The 21,718-nt window shown below is 52.5% G+C and overlaps 1 protein-coding gene across 14 annotated transcripts in view; it reads left to right on the forward strand.

Annotated features, from left to right (window-relative positions):
* TNS3 (tensin 3) overlaps positions 1-21,718 on the forward strand; it is a 227,620-nt gene that overhangs the window by 77,378 nt on the left and 128,524 nt on the right. For 9 of the 14 annotated variants that reach the window (XM_057505352.1, XM_057505342.1, XM_057505344.1 and 6 more), the window contains 2 exons: positions 19,234-19,286; positions 20,964-21,135. In XM_057505352.1, coding sequence (XP_057361335.1) covers positions 19,234-19,286; positions 20,964-21,135 — 225 coding nt within the window. Of the gene's footprint in view, positions 1-12,674; positions 12,788-13,756; positions 13,918-15,467; positions 15,561-19,233; positions 19,287-20,963; positions 21,136-21,718 lie in introns of those variants that run through there. The other 5 variants (XM_057505348.1, XM_057505349.1, XM_057505350.1 and 2 more) reach the window with 4 other exon arrangements.

Consider the following 21,718-nt stretch of genomic DNA (forward strand, 5'->3'; position numbering starts at 1 on the left):
AAGGACATTACTGGTTTCTGGTGCCACCATGTTTTGGACCCTGCGTGGTATTGCTGGGCCCGGGTGCCCTTTCATTCTCGGATATCTGCGAGCTGGGCACCACTGGCCCTTCCCCAAGGTGGCTTTGCTCATGCGTGGGGTCCGGAGGTCAGGTGCCCTGTGTCCAGGCCCATGCAGCCAGGGTCCACGCAAGCTCTCCCTGCTCCCCTTCCCTCACACACCGTCCTCTTGCATGGCCAGTGGTCATGTGTGGTGACTCACTGGTCTTCCCGTTTGGGAACAGGTGGCCCACCTCCTTGTCCACCTGAGGCTGTGTTTGGCGCCGTCCCCTTGCCGCCCCTCCACGGGTGGCCTGATGACCCGGCCTCTCTCTGTGCTCCCTTGCCTGGGGCATCTCCTCAACATGGCATTCTGCTGCGCTGCAGATGTCACCTGAGTGTCTCTGAGTCCTGGGAGGTTCCAGAAGCTTCATCTCCTCTCATTGCACCTGTGTGAACTGCCAGGCCTGCCTAGATTCCTGGGCAGCATCAGCTTGAGTGTGACTGTTTTGAAACACCTTGTCATAATTGACCAGTCCTGGCCGGAGAGGCAATGTTGGTGATGGGCTGTGCCAAAGGACCCGACTCCACCCCATGGCTGGAGACACCCCTGCTCCTGATGGCATTATGCTCTGCAAGGGTTTGTCTGCAGTGGGGGTGTCTTAGTGACCACCCACCTGGGTGTTTGAGACACACCAGGGAAGAAACAGTTGTGTGCTTGTTATGCTCAATTCCTTGGCCATTTGCCTATTTTTTGATGAGTTTTCTGATAGCATGTCCCTCGTCTGTTTATTGCAATGGCTTGAAAAGTGGGGTGTGCCGTTCGATTAATAAACAGACTGAATATGGCAGGCAGTGGGGCTGAGAAAGATATCTGGGAGGCAGCCCTCCCTTTGTAAAGGCTAACTTAGTTGATGGAACATACACATAGTGTTGAGTTTCCTGGAAGCTGCTGTGAAAAAGAAATCATGGTTATTGGTGTGCACCTTATCAGCAAGGAGGGAAATAGGGAGTCAGTGGAGAAAGTGTGGGATGTGGGGAGTGTGCCTAGTGTGGGCTGCTGCACAACGCCACTCCCCGTGTGTCACAGGGAAGTCACGCATAGTGCTTCCGGGCAGCGTGTAGGACCTCTGTTTCTTTTGTGGCTCTGCCTGTTGAGGCAGCATTTCAAAGGGCAAGGCTTTCCTGTCCATGCCAAGCCTGTTCGGCTCCTATGGAACATAGTCTCTGGTGTCATGGAGCGGATACATCACTGTCTCTGGATAACTGATCCGTAGTGATGGGAGAGAGGGCCAGGTTCTTCACCACAGAGCCACACAGAGGCTCCAGCGATTACTGTATGATCACATGTGTGAACATCAACTGTGCACGCCCACACGTACACACAGCAGGGGGCAGCGGTGGATGTGAGCATGGGGCAGGGGCAGGTCCGGGTCCTGTTCAGGCTGTCACCGTGGCAGAGCCGTGTGATGTGAGCTGAGTCTCACTCCTGGGCTCCATGTCCCTCTTCTGTAAAATGGGGGTGTCTCAGTAGGGGCATGTACAAAGCACACAACGGATGGGAAAGAGCCTTATTTATCATTTAGTGAATTCAAGAGGGCAATAAAGGTCTTTGGTTCCAGCAGCTTCTGCTGGCTTTTGTTTTGCTGTTTTTGATCATTGTTCTCTTGCCTTCTGGTGGCAGAGAACTGGTTTGATCAGTGCCAGAGGATGCCATCTGCCACATGAGGGTGAAGGTACAGACCCTTCTGAGACCTTGACTCTTGTAATCCCTCATTTGGAGACTTAGAGGAGGTCAAGAAGCCTGCAGAAAAGGGCCTGTGGTCAGAATGTATGTGGCACACAAACTAGACAACGGATTGGTTGCAGGATCTTTTCATGACAGGCTGCACAGTGGTCAGAACGTGGCGTCACAGCTTTGTTCACATCTGGTGCATGGTTGTTTGTTTTTCCATGCCTTTCAGAAGCCATCCATGGGGCTGATCATATCAGTGCCCCAGCCGATCCGGAAACTCCTTCCTGGGTGCAGGCACGGCTTTGGCTAAGTGACTGCATATGAACCACCCACATGGCCAGGGTTCCTGGGCAGCAAACAACGTGCTGCTCTGTGTCTGATAAGTTTTGCTCTTTTCAGAGAGGACTTTTCACAGTCCTTGAAAGAGGCATGTCCCCGCCTTCCGGTGGCCACGTGCAGGAGGCATTCAGACTCAGCTTAGGACTCAGGTGCAAACCCTCACCTGGCCGCTGGTGCTCACATGCTGATTGTTTTCGCTTGGCTGTGTGGTTTCTTAACACTGGAGGAGAGGTTGTTTAAGAATAGATTCTGAAATTTGAGGCAGCTGTTTACTGAAGTCTTAGGGCTTCACTTCTCTTTGTTTAATTAAAGTGAAGCCAATGGGTGGTTTCTGTCAAAGGTGACATTTGGATTCGGATTACACAGTCTGAGACTGGAGTCTCCAAACTGGGTTCTGTTAGCTACACTTTTGTATTTTTGTGCAGGTGCAGGGTTTGAGTGTGTGTATATGTGTGTGCATGGTGTGTGTGTGTGTGTGTGTGCTGTGTGCCTGTTTGTGCATGCATACGTATGTGTGTGTGTGTGGGGGGGTGACTTTGTGAGTTCTAACAAACTATATTTGAACAAAGTCAGAGGAAGCGATCATGAAATACAAGGTTAGCACAGGACAGTGTGACTCAGCACAGACGCCCATGAGCAAATGGTGTCGGTGTCACATTTCCCCCAAGGGTACATGACAGATCCCTCAAAGGTGTCAGGTATTTCAGAAAGAATGCCCACTAAATTGGATAAAGGCAAGGTTGAGATGGGTAAAGTGAATCTACTTTAATGACAGTCTCTTCTTTTGATTGCAAAATTAGGTAGCAACAACTGATTTCAAGCTTTATCTGTCAACCGTTGGGTAGGGGCTTTGTATAGGAAGAGTCCCCGGCGGTCTCTGAATGGATTTCTGGTTCTCTTTGTAAGTGCATGTATCTGATTGGCTGCTGGTTATTTTTGCTTGTAGATCGTTCGCACCATGTAGGAGACTTCTAAAGCCAGACAGGGATCTGCTTCCCACAGTGGGGTCATAGCTGAGCGATAAACTCTGATTCGGAAAATCACAAACATGTGTACACATGTACAGATGTGTCTGGACCCACAGCTGCCCTGTCAGAGGCTGTATATCTCATATGGACATATTTGACCAGAATCACGGTGACATTAATTTGTTTTAGGCCAACAGAGACTTGCAATCTCCCTGGAAATGAGGAAGTCTTTAGGAAACAGAGAAGTCTCAAGAATCCCCTTGGATCTAAGTCTGAGTCTTCCACTTGGTCAGAAGAACCAAACTTAACATCTATGGTTTTGGTAAAAGCCGAGTGGGACCCAGGAATAAAAATACACATGATGTTGCACTTCCAGACTCTCACTGTGAAACTAAGTGATTTAGGAGCTTGCTCCAGTTCACCTGTCCACACAGCTATGTGACGTCAGAGGAGCCCCACTGAGTTCCCCTGTTTAAAGGGACAGATGGAGTGGTTGGAGTCAGGGAAACTGAGGCTCAGTTAGGACGAGGGAGGCAGGGTGTGCATGTCAGATCTCAGGGGCTGGGACACACCCAAGATTGTAGAACTAGATAGGGGGACAGGTGTGAGACTGGCACTAGTGGCACCATCTGCATGGAGACTCACCCTTCTCACTGTGGCATGAAGGCTGCATGAGCCCAGGGTGGGGCCGGAAGGACCCCCTTCCACTGCATCTAGAAATGAGCAGGACCCAGGCCGGACTGTCAAGAGCCCAGCCAGTTTTCGGGAAGGGGGCACTCTCTTTGCCCCCAGCCTCCCCTACATGCCACCTGGGGCTGTCTCCACATGGGTGCTGATTTCCCAGGAAATGGGAGGCACTGGCCCCACCCCTTTGTAACCACAGGCCAAACTTTGGTCACCGCTTTGCTTTGATTTCACCATTGCCTCCCACACTTAAAATAACATCTAGGCCTTTGCTTCTTCAACATTGCTGGGGTGAAGTGGACTGGATTTCTGGGAAGGAATTGATTTCTGGGAGGCAGCTGGGTTGAGGGGTACTTGGTGGGAAGGGCACATTAGCAGTCAGGAGCTGACCGTAAGTCCACGTTCACCTACCTTCTGAAAAACAGGGACACCCATCCACAACCTAAGGAAAAAACCCCACAGGCATATTCTCACGCTGCAAGTGGCCCCTTGGCAGGTGGACCGTGGTGGCAGGCCTGCAGGTGGCAGGACTGGGAGAAGGCCTCCTTCCCTTGGGGAGCAGCAGCCTGCCTGGCTAATGATTAACACCCACTACCGGCTGGACACACCAGTCGTGGTGGCCCCGTCCCTGTGCCAAAGCCAGTGTCCCCTGGCACCTCCACAGCCAGGTGTGTGGTGCACTGGGCTCTGAGTGTCCCCACCCCCCGCCCTGGTCACTCACTGCGTCGTGGGCTGGGGTGGCTCTGGTCTCCAGCTGCCCTTGTCCCCGGCCCACCATGGCCGGAAGCCTGTCGTGGGTAGGGACGCTGCGGTGGAGGCTGCTCTTGTCTCAGGGCACAGATTCTATAGCGATCGCAGGTATTAAGTGTGGAGCGACCCTTGAAGGCAGTGGTTCCATGTATTGGGGCTGGAAGTAGCAGTAGCTGTTGGAGGGGAATTGACTGTTTATTTTTGAATGTTCCTGGTGGGGACAGAGTTGGCATCAGGAAAGGCGTCACGCTGCACGGCACTTAAATCACTGAGGGCATTTTTACCTATGGGAGGGGTACTCCCTAAAGTAATGCACCCCACCCCACCCCACCCCACTCCACCTGGAGAAACGCAAGTCTCTGTCAGGAGTGAGGGCACAGGGGGCAGTGAGCGTGGCTGGCAGGTGGGGCCTGGATTCTGGCCTCAGAGCCCCAGGCTCTGCGTGGTCTGGGGCACAGTCTTGCTCCCTTTCTGTCAGTGTGGGTGTTGGGCTGGCTGGCATCGCTGTGCCATCCAGGTTTAGCTCAGTGTCTGTTTAGAGAGATACAGGCCTGGGGCGAGTTCTCCCCTGAGGTCAACCAGGAGCCTTTGTGGTTTCTGCGAGGACCCCTTTGATTGAAGGCCTGTATGTGGGTGGGAGCCTGCCAGGCCTCAGGTTGTCTCCCATCTTCTAAACCAGAAGCCATAGCAGTGGGTGTCCTCACAGCTATTGTCACTTTCTCTTGTCTTGGTGCATTTTTAACTGCCTTGTTTACGTGTCTGGTCTTCAGAGTGTTAGGAAACCATTCTGCAAAAAAGGAAAGGAAGTTTTGTCCCTACTGGGAACAGTCATGATCGGAGGCTACAGGAAGAACAAGGAAAACCCAGTGAATGTCAGCCTGAGCCCCCTTCATTCTGGTGAAAGGGCTTCCCCACTTCACTTGTGTGTCTTCGCCAGAGCGGTGACACAGGATGGACCGGGAGCGTTCCCTACGCTGGCCCTTGCCTGGGTGCTGAGGGGCAGGGGAGCAAGGTGGCCCAGCCTCCAGAGTGGACTGGGTGTGTGGACTGGCCGGGGGCGGAAGACTGGGCTTCCCAGTGCCCATTTGTCCTGAAACCCATCTGAACAGCTGTCAGCTGCTTTGGGCTGAGATGTCATTTTCTCATCTATACAACAGACTTTAAAAAGTTCTTTAAGAAAACATCAAAACTTTGTTCCTTTGCTCAGAAGGATGCTAAAGAACCAATGCTTGAAAACTGGCAAATAGAAACAATCAGATGTAACCTGCTTTTCTTATGTGAGCTGTACCTCGGGGTTAAAAAGGGATGGAGAGGGAACACTTTACTTAATGAGGAATTCTGGCCAGCAAATGCTGAGGAAGTGATGGAGTTAGAACATGTCATGTTTCAGATGGAGTCACCAGGGTGCGACCCTGTGTAACCCCCTGTCACAAAGGAAGCTGGTGGGGTCAGGCGCCTCTTCACAGGAAGTTGGCCGGGTACGTGGCCCCCACGGGAAGGATGGGCTGCCCCTCAGCTGAGTCCCTGCCAGAAGTGAAACTGGAATCAACACCAAGCTGAGACCCACCCACAGTTTACGGGAAATACAGGGCCAGAGCCGTCTAATATAATTCCAGGGGTCAGCAGATCCAGAATGGGGAAATGCTGGGTGAGAAAACATCGTTTTCAATGAGTTGCAAGAAGAGGAAGATCTTGCATTGTTAAGGAACCAAACACACATGGTGAATAAACATGGTAAAACTTGGGATCCTGAATCTAACCATCAGACTGTAAAAACACAAAGTTAAAGCAAAACTTGCAAAGCAGGGGAATTTGCACATGGATTAGATCTTAAGGTTGTGATCTTAAGGAATTATTGCTAAGGATGCTAGTGTTTTGTTGTATTTGTGTCAAGTTTTTGTCTTTCAAAGGTATGTGCCAAAGTGTCACAGATGAAGGTGGCATGATGTCTGGGCCATCCTTACAGTGGCCCAGGGAGGAGTGGGCAGGCGGGTGAACTTTGTTTGGGGATGACCGGAAACTGGGCACTGGTGGCACCGGAGCTCAGGACCCTGGTCTCCACCTGCTGGGGTGTTGGGCGGGATGCGGTGATGTGTGAGCACAGAGCTCAGGGCTGGCTGCTGACCGAGGCCAAGTGGCCAGTAGCTGTTTTCCATTGTTCTGTGAATCACACTCCAGTATTTCCATCCTACATGGTCATCTTACATTACCTAAAGGCTGGAGGCTTGCCCATGATTCGTCACTGAGGCATTCCCCACCTTGACATCTGGAAAGACATTGTGTCTGCCTGATGAAGTGTTTCACTGACAACCCGCTGAGTTAGTCAGTACATGGCACAGGATGGAAACATTGTTTCCTAAAATCGTAGCGTTTGCTTCATAAAGCCTCTTTATTTTTATTCTTCTGAAGATGTTTTAACATTCTCTTTTATGTTGCGATACATATAATGAAATGTACAAATCTTAGTGTACAGCTTGATGGATTTTGACATTTGTACACCTTCATGTAACCATCACCCAGATCAAGATATCAGACATTCTCACTAATTTGTTCCCCCTTCACCTGTTTCACCTATCTCCCACCCCCCAACCCCCTGTGGCAACCACCAGTCTGTTTTCTGTGCTTATGAGCCTATTTGGTTTTTTTGATTCTATATATAAATGACATCATAGGATATTTGTCTTTCTCTGTTTGACTGATTTCACTTAGAGTAATGTCCTCTAGGTCTACCCAAAGTGTTGTGATGGCAAGTCTTCATTCTTTTATATGGCTGAGTAATATTCCATTGAATTTATATACCACATCTTCTTTATCCATTCATCTATCAATGGACATTTAGGTTGCTTTCATATGCCTTTTTATAAACATAAAAGCCTTTTTAAAAACAATCATTCTACATAAAGGATCATTTCAGACTAGCCAAGTGCATCTTATTCTTTTCCTTGGGAAAATCTTAAACCTCCCTCCCCAGAGGGATTATCTTTAATATGATTTGCTTGTGTGGAAGAAATGGGGCCAAGAGCAGACATGGAGTGAGTGCAGATTTCAACTCAGTGGAATAATGAGCTTTGGAAAATTAAGAGTTAAAAATGGACTTGGACTAGTATGAGGTAGTGAGCTCCTTGTCCTTGAGGCTGTTCAAGTAGAGCTGATAGTACACCTTCAGTATCCCTAAGGGGATCAGGAGATGAGGTTATGAGTTAGAGTGACAGCAAGGGAGGCTTTAATGAAGCCATCCTTGCATGTGGTAACAAGGTTTTTAGTACAAATCAAGCACCAGTGGTTCCATTCCGGTCAGTGGTTCTCCAAGTGTGGTCCTGAGCCAGCAGCATTGTGTAAACCTGGGAGTTCAGAAACCCAAATTCTCTGGCTCCAGCCCAGATATGCTGAATGAGAGAGTCTCAGATGGGTCTCCAGATCCCTTTCCATGCCGTCCAGGTATTGGGGGACCGTGGTAGAGTACAGCTCGGAGTCTGGGCCCCAGCTCTGCCCCTCTTACGGGGTGGGCTGGGCACATGGCCTCACCATGCCAAAAACCTGGTCCTCAGCTCCCCTTTGGCAAAGCCAGTATGGGAAGGGGTCCCAGGTTGGCGGCTGCTGTAAGGGGCCCCAGAGAGCGCAAGGAATTCCCTTGGCAGTGTGTCTGGGCTGGAGGCAGTATGGGGTGCGATCCTCCATGACTGTTACTATTCTCCACGTGACAACACGGTCATGGGGTGAGTGTTGCACGCATATCATCTGCCATCTATTTGCTTCACATTGAGTCCAACCTTTACTTTAAAATGCTCAGAATTTATAGGTGATTATTAAATTAAGGTCAGTTAACTTGCAGAATCCTGAACGTTATTCACTTCAGCATTTAATTGCCTCTGAAACATACAACAGTCACTATCTGCCTTTGATGTCCCAACCCAACTGTCTTGAGTTCAGTCCCGGGGCTGGGGTTCCCCATCCTGTTTTTGCATAATGCATGCCCACAGTGAATCCTCTAAAATTCCCCATGTGGGCTTCCTCAGTCTTATGCAAACTTAAAGGAACTTGTGAGGTAATTTGACCACATCACTCCCTGGATTTGCCCCCATGTCCTACAGCTGGCTTACAGACCCCAAATAAGTCAAGGGCTCTCGTGACCATGGCTTTCTTGAGCCAGGAACATCCTTTTTCCAAGCCAGGGACGTCCTTTCCCAAGACAGGGACGTCAGTGTTCACAGCAACAGTGGCCTTCTCTCCTGAGGCTCGCATTTCGTTGGTTTGTACATTATTTCATTAAGCTCTGCAGCGGTGGTAGCCACTGGCATAGACAGGTTTGGACCAGGCCCAGTGGGCTCTTGAGAACCTTCTGCAGTGACAAGGACGCAGACTGATGTAGTGGGCTGGCCGTCAGGGTCCAGAGAGCGAGCAATGCTGGCAGCCGGCGTCTGCCAGGACGAATGGAGGGACTAACTGAGTCATGATTGGCGGGAGGCCTGGAGGGCAGCATTGGTGTGACCTCATGGATTTGGTTCTTGGAGGTTTCAGCCCAGTCAGCCAGCAGCAAGAGCCCAAGCTTTACCATGGCTCTCACCACTGCTCCAGCCAAGGCTCGCCTCTCATGTCCTCCAGCTTGTGTCTCTTTTCTAGGGTGTATCCTTTGCCACCTAACGTTTAATTCCACATTCACAGTCCTGTATTTATTTCCTTCTCTCACTGTAAACCTCTCAAATCTGGGAGATGTGCTCTTTTGTGTTTTTTCACCTTGTAAGCTTTATAGTGGGTCTGTACACATAGTGAGTGTTGAGAAAAAATAGCCATTGTAGTTACTTATTCAGTAAATTAACTTTCTCATGGCGGGATCTGCAGGTTGTATGATCTCATCTGTCAGTTGCACAATGTCCAGATTACGTGCTTAAGACCTGCTGCAGTGTCTGGGGAAGAGGAGGTCCTCCGGGGAGTCTGCACACCTGGGGCTCACCTGACGGGGATTGCCACAGGTGCTTGATGATCTGTTTCCTTCCCGCTGCTGCTTCCCTCCTCAAATATTTTACTTTCCATCAGAGCATTGTTCACCATTTTCACCTACAGCGCTGTTTCTCCCCAGGCCTTTTTCATGCAGAGAAGACCGGCTGCCCTTCTGGGGGGGCCTTGGGGTCCCAGAACCTCAAAACCCTCTGTAACTTTGCTAGGGCAATTCCACTTTGGTAAAGGGGATCAAACAGACTAAAACAGAATAGATTCCATGTGCTCTTCTCCTTTCAGACCTTCACTCCACTCTGGAGCACGGACCGGTCTGGGCCTGGAAGTTTCAGGATTCTTCTTTCTGGGGAGATGGGAGACGGGCTGTAGGAAGGTCTTGTGACAAGAATCCCAAAGCAAGTGACACTTGTGGTGTTTATCCTGAGGTGACCAACCTTACAGATGCTGAAAATTTTAAACTATAGAATGTTCATCACAATATCGCTTATGAGAGTAGAAAATGGGAGCCCAAATAACATTCGGGTACAGGAGAAATTACCTTGTGCTTAGACACAGCTGTTAAAATTGCTTTGCGGAAGAACGTCTGATGATACGGACACACCATGCTGTTCTGTTTTTAAGTGAGCACATAGAATGACGTCAGCAAGTACCCATCCCATGCTGCTAACAGAAGTTGCCTTGGGTGTGGGGAGGGGTGTGTGGAGGGAAGACACCCATATTCTTTCTGTGGGTCTCTGCTTTCCCAGTTTTCTACAGTAAAGTAACTTGCTTTTATCATAAGAGAGAGAATTCTTGTTGTTTTTTAAAAGACACCAGCAGGTTCTTGGAGCTGGCCTGCCAGTGAGGTGGTGGGACTGGTATGCAGCTGGGTGGGCTGGTTGGGCTCTGCAGAAGGGCTCTGTGCCCAGCTCAGGGTCCAGCCCCAGCTGGTGTGGACCTGAAGGAAGGGCAGGGTAGACCAGCTGTTCCTCCTCCAGGAGGCTTTCGGGGCTGCCCCACCACCCCCACAACTCATCTTAGGGCAGACAGACTATGTACTTTATTTCATCAATACTTTCACCTCCAATTTTTACTGGATATTTGACCTCCTTGAGCGTAGAAAGGAAGAAAAATGATTGGCACATCGAAGAGGTGTTGCCGTTCTGACTCCAGTCATTGGCCTATGCTTCATGCCCAGACTGAAGCCCCAGAATTTAGAAGACACCTCTGCAACATTACCCTGTCACCCTTTTAAGTGAAGCGGGTGCCAAGTGCTTAGCTGTCCTCTGGCAGATACCCAGGTGACCAGCCAATCCTCACTCAGCACAGCTGGGGCCCTCGGGGAGGGGCACTGAGCCCAGGCACTGCCCTTGGGCAGCCGTTGCCTCCACTGGTCAGCCAGGTGACCTCAGACAGGTCAGGCAGGTGCTGGGGCTTTATCCCCTGTAGAAAGAAGGGAAGGCCGTTCCAGTGAGGTATTAAGCCCACACTGTGAATCCGTCTGGTGCTTCACGTCGTACACGCAGGAGGTGACATGATCTGGGGATGAGACTCATCTTGTGGATAGCGTTTGTCCAAGAAAACTTACTTCCTGATGTTTATTAGGGTCCTCTGGGCCTAGTACTGCTCATCTTCTCTAAATCTTCTGCTCGAATCTTTGTTGTCAGGGTAACTGAGAAACCAAGTGTCCTCAGAGCAAAGCAAGTGCTAGTTGGAAAAACCAACAGGACGTTTCCAGGACAAGCTTCTCTGTTCATGGACTGCCGGGGGCATGGATAGGGCATGGCTCGGGCAGCCTGGGGGATCTCGTTGCCCATTTCTGTGGACGGGGACAGGAGTTTCCTGGGCTCCCGATTCCCCGTGAGAGTCCTGCCCGCACAGACAGAGCTGGCTTGTGAGCCCAGCCTCTCCAGCTGCAACCTGGAACGAGGGGCAGGACCATGGCAGGAATGTTGAGGTGCCCTTTCAGGTGGTTGTTGGGGGTGCTGTTACACTTTGGCGATGGGGCTAGTTTGGTGTTCCGTGGAAGGATGGAGCCTGTTCTTGAGTGGCTGGAAAGCATGATGGTGAGGGGTTTTTGAAAGCTTGGTTTTTGGCAGTGGTAAAGAAGTTAATTTAGGGAGTGTGATGTTGTGATTTGTAGTAAAAAAACATATATTTAGTCTTTCTCAACATTCTAGCACAGAGATAAAACTCTGAATTTCCTGCGACAGGAGCCTTAAAGTATCTTTTGTTGTGTTAATGAGGTGGCTTGTGGAAAGCACCCAAGGAAGGGGCTGGTGGCCAAGGGAATCAACACCTCGACCTCTGGGGAAGGGAGAGACTCAGTCAGTCGCCAACCAGCCAGTGAGTTTAATCAGTCATGCCCTGTAATGAAGCTTCATAAAAACCCCAAAAGACAAGGTTTGGAGTGCTTCCAGGTTGGTGACCTGGTGGAAATTGGGGGACAGTGGCACCTGGAGAGGGCAGGGCAGCTCCACCCCTCCCCACACCTGGCCCTCTGCTTCTCCTCCGTCTGGCTTTTCCTGAGTTATGTCCTTTTATAATAAACCAGTGATCTAATGATTAAACAAATCATGGTATTTTCATTTTCTTTTTTTCTCAGTTTCTTTCCCAAAGAGTCTGTTAAACATTGAGCAGTGTGTTAACAGAGAACATGCAGTTGCGGGAATGGGGTTATGTCCTGTGGTTTATGTCGTGTGGCTATGTTCTGTACATTGTGTCCTGTGGGTCTGTGTTGGCATCTGAGGGTCTCTGACACACTGGGGTGGCTTTGCTGTCCCCTCGGGTTTCACTGGGTCAGGCTCTGGGGGAGGCCTGGGTGCTGGGACAAGATGGGCCTGCAGGACAGGACCCTGGTTCTCTGGGTATCCCAGAGTAGACTCAGATTCTGCTGCTGACGCCCTTTCTCCCGAAGAGCTTTTGACCCCCTGGGAAGAGTGACATCACCCCGGGCACAGTCACAAAGATTCTTGCCTCCTAGAGAGCAGGCGGCTCCTTCCAGCGTTGTTCACATTCTGGCTGGCCCCACGCAGTGAAGAGCACCAGGAATTTGATGGCGCTTTGAGAGACCTGGGTCCCAGGGCTTGGTGTGACCTCTGTCACCACAAAATAAGGAGTAAATAGCCTGTCCTTTTGCTCTGTCTGCACCCCAGACTGCAGGCCCCTCCCCATCCGTCCCTCACTGGTAACACCCAGGAGCCTCGCTTGGGTCTTCTCTCTCTTCAGGGGCCATGATGGGCTTTGAGCCGCCACCACGTGCCGTAGACCAGGTGGGTGTCCAACTTCCCCAGGGCTGTAGTGATCCTGCGATGGGGGCACTGTTACCAACCCATGCACAGGTGGGCGCCCACGCTCAGAGGACTGGAAAGCCTGTTTGTCTCCAGGTCTGCTGCCATGACAGAAAAGGGGCAGGTGGTCCCATAGCCCCTTTCCCCCAGCTCACTCAGGTCACCCCTGCCATCTTGCGGGGGCTGAGCCTGCCCCAGGCAAAGCCCCCCCAACTGTGGGCTTGGGGTCTTCCTTCCCATCAGCCTGGAAGGAGACCCATGGGGTCCCCTCCAGAGCAGGGCCAGGGATGGGGTTGTGGACCCAGTGGCCCCCCATGCCCTCCTGGTGGGTCCTCTGTGCAGGAAGCAGTGTTCTTATTAGGAAGTAATTGATAGAAATAAAACCGTACCTGTGTGTAAGGTGCAATTATAAAATGAGCTCTTGTGAATAGCCCTCTCAGTTTAAGGGACATGGTTGACCATTTGGCAGTGAAGTCCTCCAACAGCCTCCAGTGTAGACAGAGGGGCTGGTCTGACAGTGGTGATGGGGACCCTGCTGCCAGCCCTTTGTCTCGTAGCTCACATGACTGGATTAAATTCAGCCTCACAGGGTTAGGTGCCTGTAAAGCTGCTGTTCCCATAGTCTGACATGAGTCCAGCCACCATTTCTGTTTTGGCCTCCGGGGAACTTGGAGCCCAAGGTGCAGGCAGAGGTTTTGGGGTGGCCCGCTTTTCTCTGGCCCAACTGCATGCTTTAACCTTGTTTTTATGTTTGTTTCTTGGTTTTGTATGAATTAAGAACGCATCTGTTAGCTCTGGGCACAGGGCTGAGTACCTGGGAAACTGCAGTAGGTTTCTCTCCTGGGAGAGCTTTGGGGGCCAGGAGAGCCCCCTGTGTGCACCCTTGCTGCACCCCTGAGGGAGAGTCTGGGGCCGGAGGTCACAATTGGCTCAGCCCCCACTCCTTCCCGCTGGGCCTGTCTGGTGCAGCACCCAGGCTGGGCACGCCTCCGGGCCCACACCCTCCAGACTTCCCCAGGCTCTTGGGCGGGCACTCAGCCACCTGCTGACCGGATCCTGCCACCCGCACCAGGCCAGTGGCAGGGAGCAGGGCGCTGGCCTCAAGCAGGAGAGGAGCAGGGTGGTGGGGTGGGAGGGAGCTGCCTGTGGAAAGAGAAGCTGCCGCGGCCCCTCCCAGCACGGTAAGGCAGGGGTGGCGGGGCTGGCACTGCGGTCTCTGCGCCCCCCCTTGTGCTTGCTCAGGGCCTGCTCTGCAGCTCCGGCCCGGAGTTTCCTGTAGTGCCTTCCTGGACACTGTCTCCTGCTGCCTGCTGGGACCTCTGTCCGGCCAGCCCCTTAGGAGACCACAGGGGCAGGGTGGCTCGGGAAAGCGTGTCCTCACTGCCCAGGACGCTGGCCCCCTCCCCTTCCCCGCTGGCCTCCTCCCTCTGCCTCCTCCTCCCATATGGCTCAGAGCTGCTCACAAGGTTCAGAATTCTGCATATTTGGTAACAAACAACCACAGATATCATCTCAATCTGAGCAAAACCTTACTTCTCATAGTTGAGCACTGGGACAAATGATGTGACTTTAGGATCCCAACGTCAGTGAGTGTTTTTTTTTTTTCTGGTGGTTCACGGTAGTTGCTTCTCAGGTGTAAGAGTATTAGAAAAAAGTTCAAGGTGGGCAGCCTGATTGTAAGTTTGTTTCTGGTGTCGTGTTCTGGAAGGAAAGATGTGCTGGCTGTCCGACTCTGGGAAGACCTCTTGCCTCCATGGGTCTGTCCCTCTGCTGTGCAGAGCTGTGGTCCCAGCTGGTCACTGTGCCTAGTGTGGACTTGAGGGGAAACTGCACTTCAGGGGCTAATCCCTGCCTGGCACCCAAATACAAGAATTGAATGTGTAGCTGATGTTTATCTAGAGCTCATTACGGCTGCGTGCTGTGTATTGTTCTTAGCCCTGCACACGTGTTGATTTATTTAATCCTGCCAACACCTTCACTTTCCAGGTTAGGGAACTAAGTCACCAGGAGGCTGAGTAAGTTCCCAAGGTCAGACAGCTGGGCAAGCAGAGGAGCTGGGTTCAAACCCAGGAATTACAAGTCTGGAGCGTGTTCACTTGATCTCTGCACCTGCCAGGCAGCAGGAGACTGAATGAATGAAAATCAGTGTAGGTCTGTGAACTGAACGTGGCTGGTTGGTGCCTTTGAAAAAGGTTTTAAATTCATTTTTTCTCCGTTTGCCTGGAAAAACTAAAACGAAATGTGCAGAGGCATTTCAGCCAGTCTGTTCAGGGGTGCCTCTTCCTGAGTCCACGGAATGGCTGCTGTCTCTGTGCCCTGTTGCCAGGCCCTGGGTAGCCCCGCTTCCCTGGGAATCCTGCTCCAGTGACACAGCCAGCCCTGTGTCCTTTTTACAGAAATGTTTTCACACTGCAGGTGTCAGGGCTGGCCAGCATTGCTGGGAGCAGCACACGGCCTGGTGACTCTGGGAAGGCGGGTGTCCCCACTCCGTTTTCAGGCCTTGTGGAGATTCTTGGTAGGCATCCACCAAGGGTGTTTCTATGCTCTTCACACAGAAGCCAGATGGCGGGGGTGGGGGCGGGGTGGGAGGCAGAGCTGCAGCCTTGCGTGCCTGTAGCCCAGGGATCCTGGTGCCACCCTTCCCCTGTGAGCGGGAGCCTTGGGGAGAGTCTAGCTAGAGTTGTGGCCATTTCCCCGGTGGTGGGCAGCAGTCTGCCAGGGGCGGAGCACCTCTGCTCAGGGCTCCTGTCCTTGGGGGACAGAGATGCTCATGGAATGCCTTGGTCAGGGTGACTGTGGGGGAATTCTGGAAGAGAGGATTGAGGTGAACACGTTGCCTGTAGTCAGTACCTGGGTAGGCACGCATGCTGAGGCCCCTTCAGCCAGCTAGCGTGGTAGCACCCTGTGGATCCGAGCTGTACTGTGAGCAGTTTCTGAGTCATCTAAAGTGGGTGCTTCACCACTTGACTCTCTGATGGCCAGTGTTGTCCTAAATAAGCCCTCGGTGTTTTTGATCCCATATGTTTCGACCTTGGTGAAGTGGACATGGCCATTGCTTTTCATTCTGCTCTTGTTTTAGATAAGTCTGTTTAAACCACTTGGGTACATTTATTTTTGTTGTCCTAAAAATGAAGCTAACTAGGTGTTTAGTACTGATCTGTAAAAACAAGGTCAGAGTGCAGGGTCTCTTGTGGCAAGGGACCTTCTTCAGTGAATTTTTGTAAGCTAGGTTCTCCATCGTTCTTAAGCCATGAAATGTGTAGGGGTGTTTAAAGGGGTGTTTGGGTTTTGAACCCTGAGAGCCGGTATCCTCTTTTTTTTGAGTAAAGATGTCCAGAGACATCATACCCCATGTCACCTTCCTGACAAGCCGGGTGTTTGGGGAGCTTCAGCCCCTTCTGGGGGCAGTGGGATGAGCCTTTGGTCATCAGCTGCATGGCAGGGCTTCCTGGGAAGCCAAGAGGCTTCTATCCCTGTGGATCCAGGCTCTGGTCACTGGCATGTCATATGTCTGGTTCCACATTTCACCCCTGATTGAAGCTTTTCCCCGGCTGGGGGATCTCAGTGCACATCACATCACCAGAAGCCGGCCTGGAAGTGACTTGGTCACAGTTTCTTTCTCTGGTTGAGGGCTTGACCAGCTCCCCCAAGAGAGCCCCCCAAGTCTCACTGACTTGAGTCTGGCCCAGGACTGGGCTAGGCGGGGTGGGCTGGGGACTGCTGGGGCCAGGGATGGAAAAAGTACAGAGTTTTGGTGTCAGAAACGGCTGTCACATCTCGGCTCTGGGCTCTAGGCATGGTTCAGTCTCTCTGAATGCCCCTCTTCCAGGCTGTGGGATGAGGATGGCCATGCCTGCTTCCCAGGATGCCTGCTGGGAACCAGCTGGCTGACTCCCATGGGTCAGCTCCCTGACCTTCGTCACCTGTGGCCTCTTATGAGATGGCGGTGGTGGACCTGGGGGTGTGTATGTGCACGGTCAGACAGACGCAGGGGTATGGCTGGCTGCTGAGGGGTGGATGGCAGGCTGGCAGAGAATGGAAGGCAGGCCTGGCTTTCCTGCTAGCCTCCTGGGGGCCCCTGGACTTCACCCCAGGGAACCCTCCTGCTGCTCCTCCCCTGGTGCACCTGTTGTGGCCACACTAGCCCCCTGGCTGCTCCCCAAGGTGCAGACAGTCCATCTGAGGGCCTGGGCACTGGCCCTGCTCCCCCGAGACACTCCTTGACCTGACCCCAATGCAGGGACATCAGCCCCCTTCCCAGCTCCTCCATGCTGAGCTGGGCTGGGCCACCTCCCTGCTCACCTGATGGGGGCTGGGGCCTCACCACCTGGCTGGTGCTGGCAGTGGGCATTTCTTCCTGTGCTCCAGTGAAGTGGGCAGTACTGGGAGCCATCAAGGGCCTGCCTTCAAGGAGTTCACTCTTTATTGACAGATGTACATGCATGTATGATCATGTGTCTGATTGTAAACCGATGCATGTCACCTCAGTCTAGACTGGCACAGGACATTGCTGAGCGGCTGCCAGGAACAGAGGTGGGGGCGAAGGCTCAGGTCGTCTCATTCTTTAATGTATGTAGGTGTGTGTGCATGTGTGGTTACCTTTCATCTATCTACCAATCATCTATGTCTGTATATAAGTATCTGTCAACACCTATTTATCTATCATCTGGTCATCTGACTTCCATCCACATGTAGGGCAACGGAGTTCAGGACTTTGGGGGCAAGGGCTGCCTGGTGCCTTCTGGAAGCTGCCATGCCTTGGGTGCTGCAGGGAGAGTGGGCGCCACCCCTTGGGGCCCTTGTCTGTGGGTTGCTGTTCTGTGAATCCTAGTGCAGTGACAGCCATCGTGCCTGTAGATTTCTGCCCCTTTCTGGTAGTTTCCGCAGGATACATTCCTCCTATTGCTCAGCCACATGCCTGAGGCCTTCTAAGCACTTTGTATGTGTCCTGATGACCTGTCTGCCAAAACGTCGAATCAGCTTACATTTCACCAATATTTAAAGTATTTTTACTTTTAGTTTTTGCTGTCCTAATAGACAAAAAAGTCTCATGGTTTGGAGTTCCCGTCTCCTGAGCCATTGAGGGTCTGGGGCAGGGATTGGGGAAGATTGGGGTCGGGGTGGAGTGCAGGTGCAGGGCATGGGGCATGAGCCTGTAGGCTGGTGTTCTGGGCAGTCAGGGAGATGTAGGCACGGTGGGGGCCAGTAGTGGCACCCTGGGCTAGAGGCTCTAGGCTGGGCAGTGTTCCAGTCACTGTTGGTAAACACCTAAGTCCCCAGACACCTGGAGGTAGTGTCTGGTCAGGGGGGCAACTGGGAAACCAGCTGATGAGTGTGGATGCTTCGGAGCTTGCAACACGCTCCTCACAGGAGGGAGTGTGTCCCAGTTCCTGTGCCTGAGAAGGCCGAGGTCATGACTCAGGCCTGGAGCTGGCCTGAGGAAGTGTTGGTATGGTCTCAGAAACTTCTGTCTGGTTGACCCTGAAGTGTCCATGGTATTCCCTGTCTATCCCTTCATCTCATGCCAAGGTGAGCCAGGTGCCCAGGTGGTACACAGGTAGAGTCATGGTGTCAGGTTCTGTCCGAGAAGGGTTCCTGACGGCCAGGATCGATGGGGCACAGAACAGAGTGCCAGGGGCTCTGGCCTCTGCAGCAGGCCTCCAGTGTCCTGCCACTCATTGGGCTGGGTACCCCCCACCCAGGTGTGTGCCTGGGTGGGACACAGAGCCCACCCCAGGTACCAGCAAGAGGGAGCTCCACAGGAGGTGAGAGGGGAGGGTGTGGCAGGACAGGTGTCCCCACAGCTATGTCTGGGCCATGAGATTCTCTTCCCGCTTCTGCCATCCATAACAAGATCTCATACCTCCCTGAGCCTCAGTTTCCCCACTTCTAAAATGGTAGATAATGCCTGCCCAAAACACTTGTGGGTGCATCTCCTGAGATAGTATCTGTGTAGCCTTAGTGTAGCACATACCCTCCACCCCCAACATGCGTGCACACACGCACAGGCACGGGAGGGCTGGGAGCACCAATGTAACTATAACCTGAAGCTTTTCTGCCTGTGTTGGGCTGCATTTTTACAAAAAGAAAAGATGAAATTTAGAATTCTCTCATAGTCTTCAGTTTGAAGTAAATACTAAGGATGATAATAACAATGGCCAACATTGATTGAGTGTTTCCTGTATACAGACATATACAGATACAAGCATTTACATGTGCCAGGGGACTGCTTGCTTTGCCCTGCGTGAGGGTTGTTGGGGTCCCACTGTGAACCTGTCCCATGATGGGTTTTAAGAATGGTGTCACTTGGGCTCTGAGGTTCTAGCTGAGAGCCCGATGAACTGGACACCTTCCCAGGTGCTGAAATGAGCCAGTAGTCGGGGTTGTGATTGAATCTTGGAGCAGCACCTTCCTTCCTTCCCAGGGGGGTTTGCACGTGTGGACTGGCAGGATGGGGAGAGTTCAGGGTGGGGTGACCTGTGCTTTGTCATTTGCAGGCTCTGGGAGACGCCTCGCCATCTGCTTCTCTCTGCTGTGACAAACTGTGCAGGTGAGTGCCCATCTCCTAGCCCGCTGGCGTGTCTCTGACCCTGCTCAGGTCAGACCTCACACAGGAGACTGGGCTTGGTGCTGTCTTATTCTGTCATAATCTTAATTTCATGCTCAATTTTGAAATAAGTGCTCAAAGATGATACACATCTTGCTGATGTCTCTTTTTTGGGCTGTGATCTCCCAGCACTACAAGCCCAGATTATGGAAACATGATTGTATTTCCGTAGTCACATAGCTGAGGCTTGACCGTGGAAGCACAATATCAGGGCTTCCAGAAGTGAGTCTAGTGCGTGGAGCCAGCTCGTCTTTGCCTCCTAGGAGCAGAACCCTCGAGGCGCGGCCACAGCATCACTCTGAGCCTGGGTGGTCCCTCAAAGGGACTTCACTTGGCAAAGAAGTCACATTGTTATCGTCATTATCTGTTCAAAATAACCTGATTTGATTATTGAAAGTATTTCAAGCTCTTGCCATCCATGCCTAGTGCAAAAAAGGTGGAGGAAAAAGTCTTAGTAATTATTTGGGTCCTGATTTGAATAAACCAATCTTGAAAGGTAAGATTATGGTTTTGACTGTTTGATGATATTGCTTCTGGAAGGTGTGGTGATGGCATTGTAGATATATTTAAGAAAGTGTCTCTGTCTTTTAGAAGGAAATGCTAAGATATTTATAAATGACATAATATCTGGGATTTCTTCAAAGCAGTCAGAGTGGTGAGGGAGACACCCGGGGTTTGGGTGGGAAGAGGTTGGCCGTGTGATTAATTTTGAAGTTGGTTGATGGGTTCATGGAGGTTTGTTAAACCATTTTGTATGTTTTCAAGATATTCCAAAATAAGTAGAAAAACATAAAATAGGAGTGGTAAATAAACAACTACCACAAATCCCCAAAGCTGGTGTCCAGTTCTGATGGGCCAAAACCGCCATCTGGCAAGTGTCCTGCATCCCTCCACGGCTCCAGCTCGGGCCATCACTCCATGACCTCTCATCCCAGGCCCTACCCGCAGCCCTAGGGCCTCTCCTGGGAGGCGCTCTCTGGCTGTGGTTCCTGCAGCATGGTCCCAGTGATGAGGGAAGTGGGGCCGAGTGCTGTGTGTGGGAGGCACTGCCCTGACCTCCATGGCTCCCAGCTGGCCCCTGCCAGCCAGCTGTCGCCAGGCCATTCTCCCTGGGCTGGATGTGCTTCTGCGTCTGCTCCCCTGCCCCTCTCATGCCTGATGCCGGGCTCACCCAGGGGCAGCCTCCTGCCTGGGCCTGCTGGCGGGGCTCTGCACACCTGTCCGGGTTCTGCCTTGATGCAGGAGGGTCCTGTTCATGGCTGCCATCTGGGGCCTCTGCTCCCACCGCCCCCCCCCCCCCCCCGACAATATGCTTCAGCCCAGTGCTGTCCTGGAACCTGGACAGGGCACCTGCTTCCTAGGATAAGGCCCTCCAAAGGCCCTTGGGGCTCTGCCTTCAGCCCTGTGGCACGGCCATGACCCTTCCCTCAGCTTATTTCTGGCGAGTAGTGTGGAGTGCCACCAGAGTGACCCGTAGCCAGACTTCAGTGTGGGCTCTCATAGGTGTAGACGCGAGCAAGTCTCCAAAGCCTGTGGTCAGGTGCCTGTGAGAACTGGCGAGGGACGGACCTGTGCTGGTACTCCTGGTCCTGGCCGCCCCCTGACGAGCCCTCTCCCCAGGCCTGCAGCACCCGGCGTCACCATGGAGGACGTCCACGAGCTGGACCTCACCTATATCACCGAGCGCATCATCGCGGTGTCTTTTCCTGCCAGCTGCTCCGAGGAGTCCTACCTGCATAACCTGCAGGAGGTGACGCGCATGCTGAGGTCCAAACATGGGGACAACTACCTGGTGAGTGGGGGCACTGAGCAGGAGGGTGGCAGGGGTCTGTGAGAATGCTGAGGACAGTGAGGACAATGGGGACTGTGGGGGCACTGAGGAGGCTTAGCTGGAAAGACACTGAGTTCCCCCAAATGGCAGTCCCGTGTGACCTGGGGCTCCTTGCGCCTTTCTGGGGACCCTCTCTGGGCAGGTGCATGGATCCCGGGTTTACAGGCAGGAGGTTCCTGGCAGGGAGACACATGCAGTGCAGTGACTTGTCCTCCCAGGCAGCCCCGCTGTGGGGTGGATGGTCACGTGTGTCTCAGGAAATGCAGCTGTCCCCAGCTGTGGCCGCTGCCTGCCCCGGGCCTGTAGCCTGTGTTGCTGGCTCTCAGGACAGGGCCAGCCCACCCCCAGCTGTGGGCTTCACATCGCTGGCATCCAGTGGCTCTGTCCCTCCTTAGATGAGGTCTTCCTGGATGCCAGCGGGGGCTCCATCTCACAATGCTTGTGACCCTGTGAGGAGAAATACAGGAGACCAGGGTCTTCCTGATTGTCCTCTAGCCTTGCCCTTAGTGTGTCCTGGGGTGGCCACAGCCCTGCACTTGTGCGT

This window comes from Manis pentadactyla, chromosome 7, assembly GCF_030020395.1.
Source record: "Manis pentadactyla isolate mManPen7 chromosome 7, mManPen7.hap1, whole genome shotgun sequence".
NCBI classification, from domain to species: Eukaryota; Metazoa; Chordata; class Mammalia; order Pholidota; family Manidae; genus Manis; species Manis pentadactyla.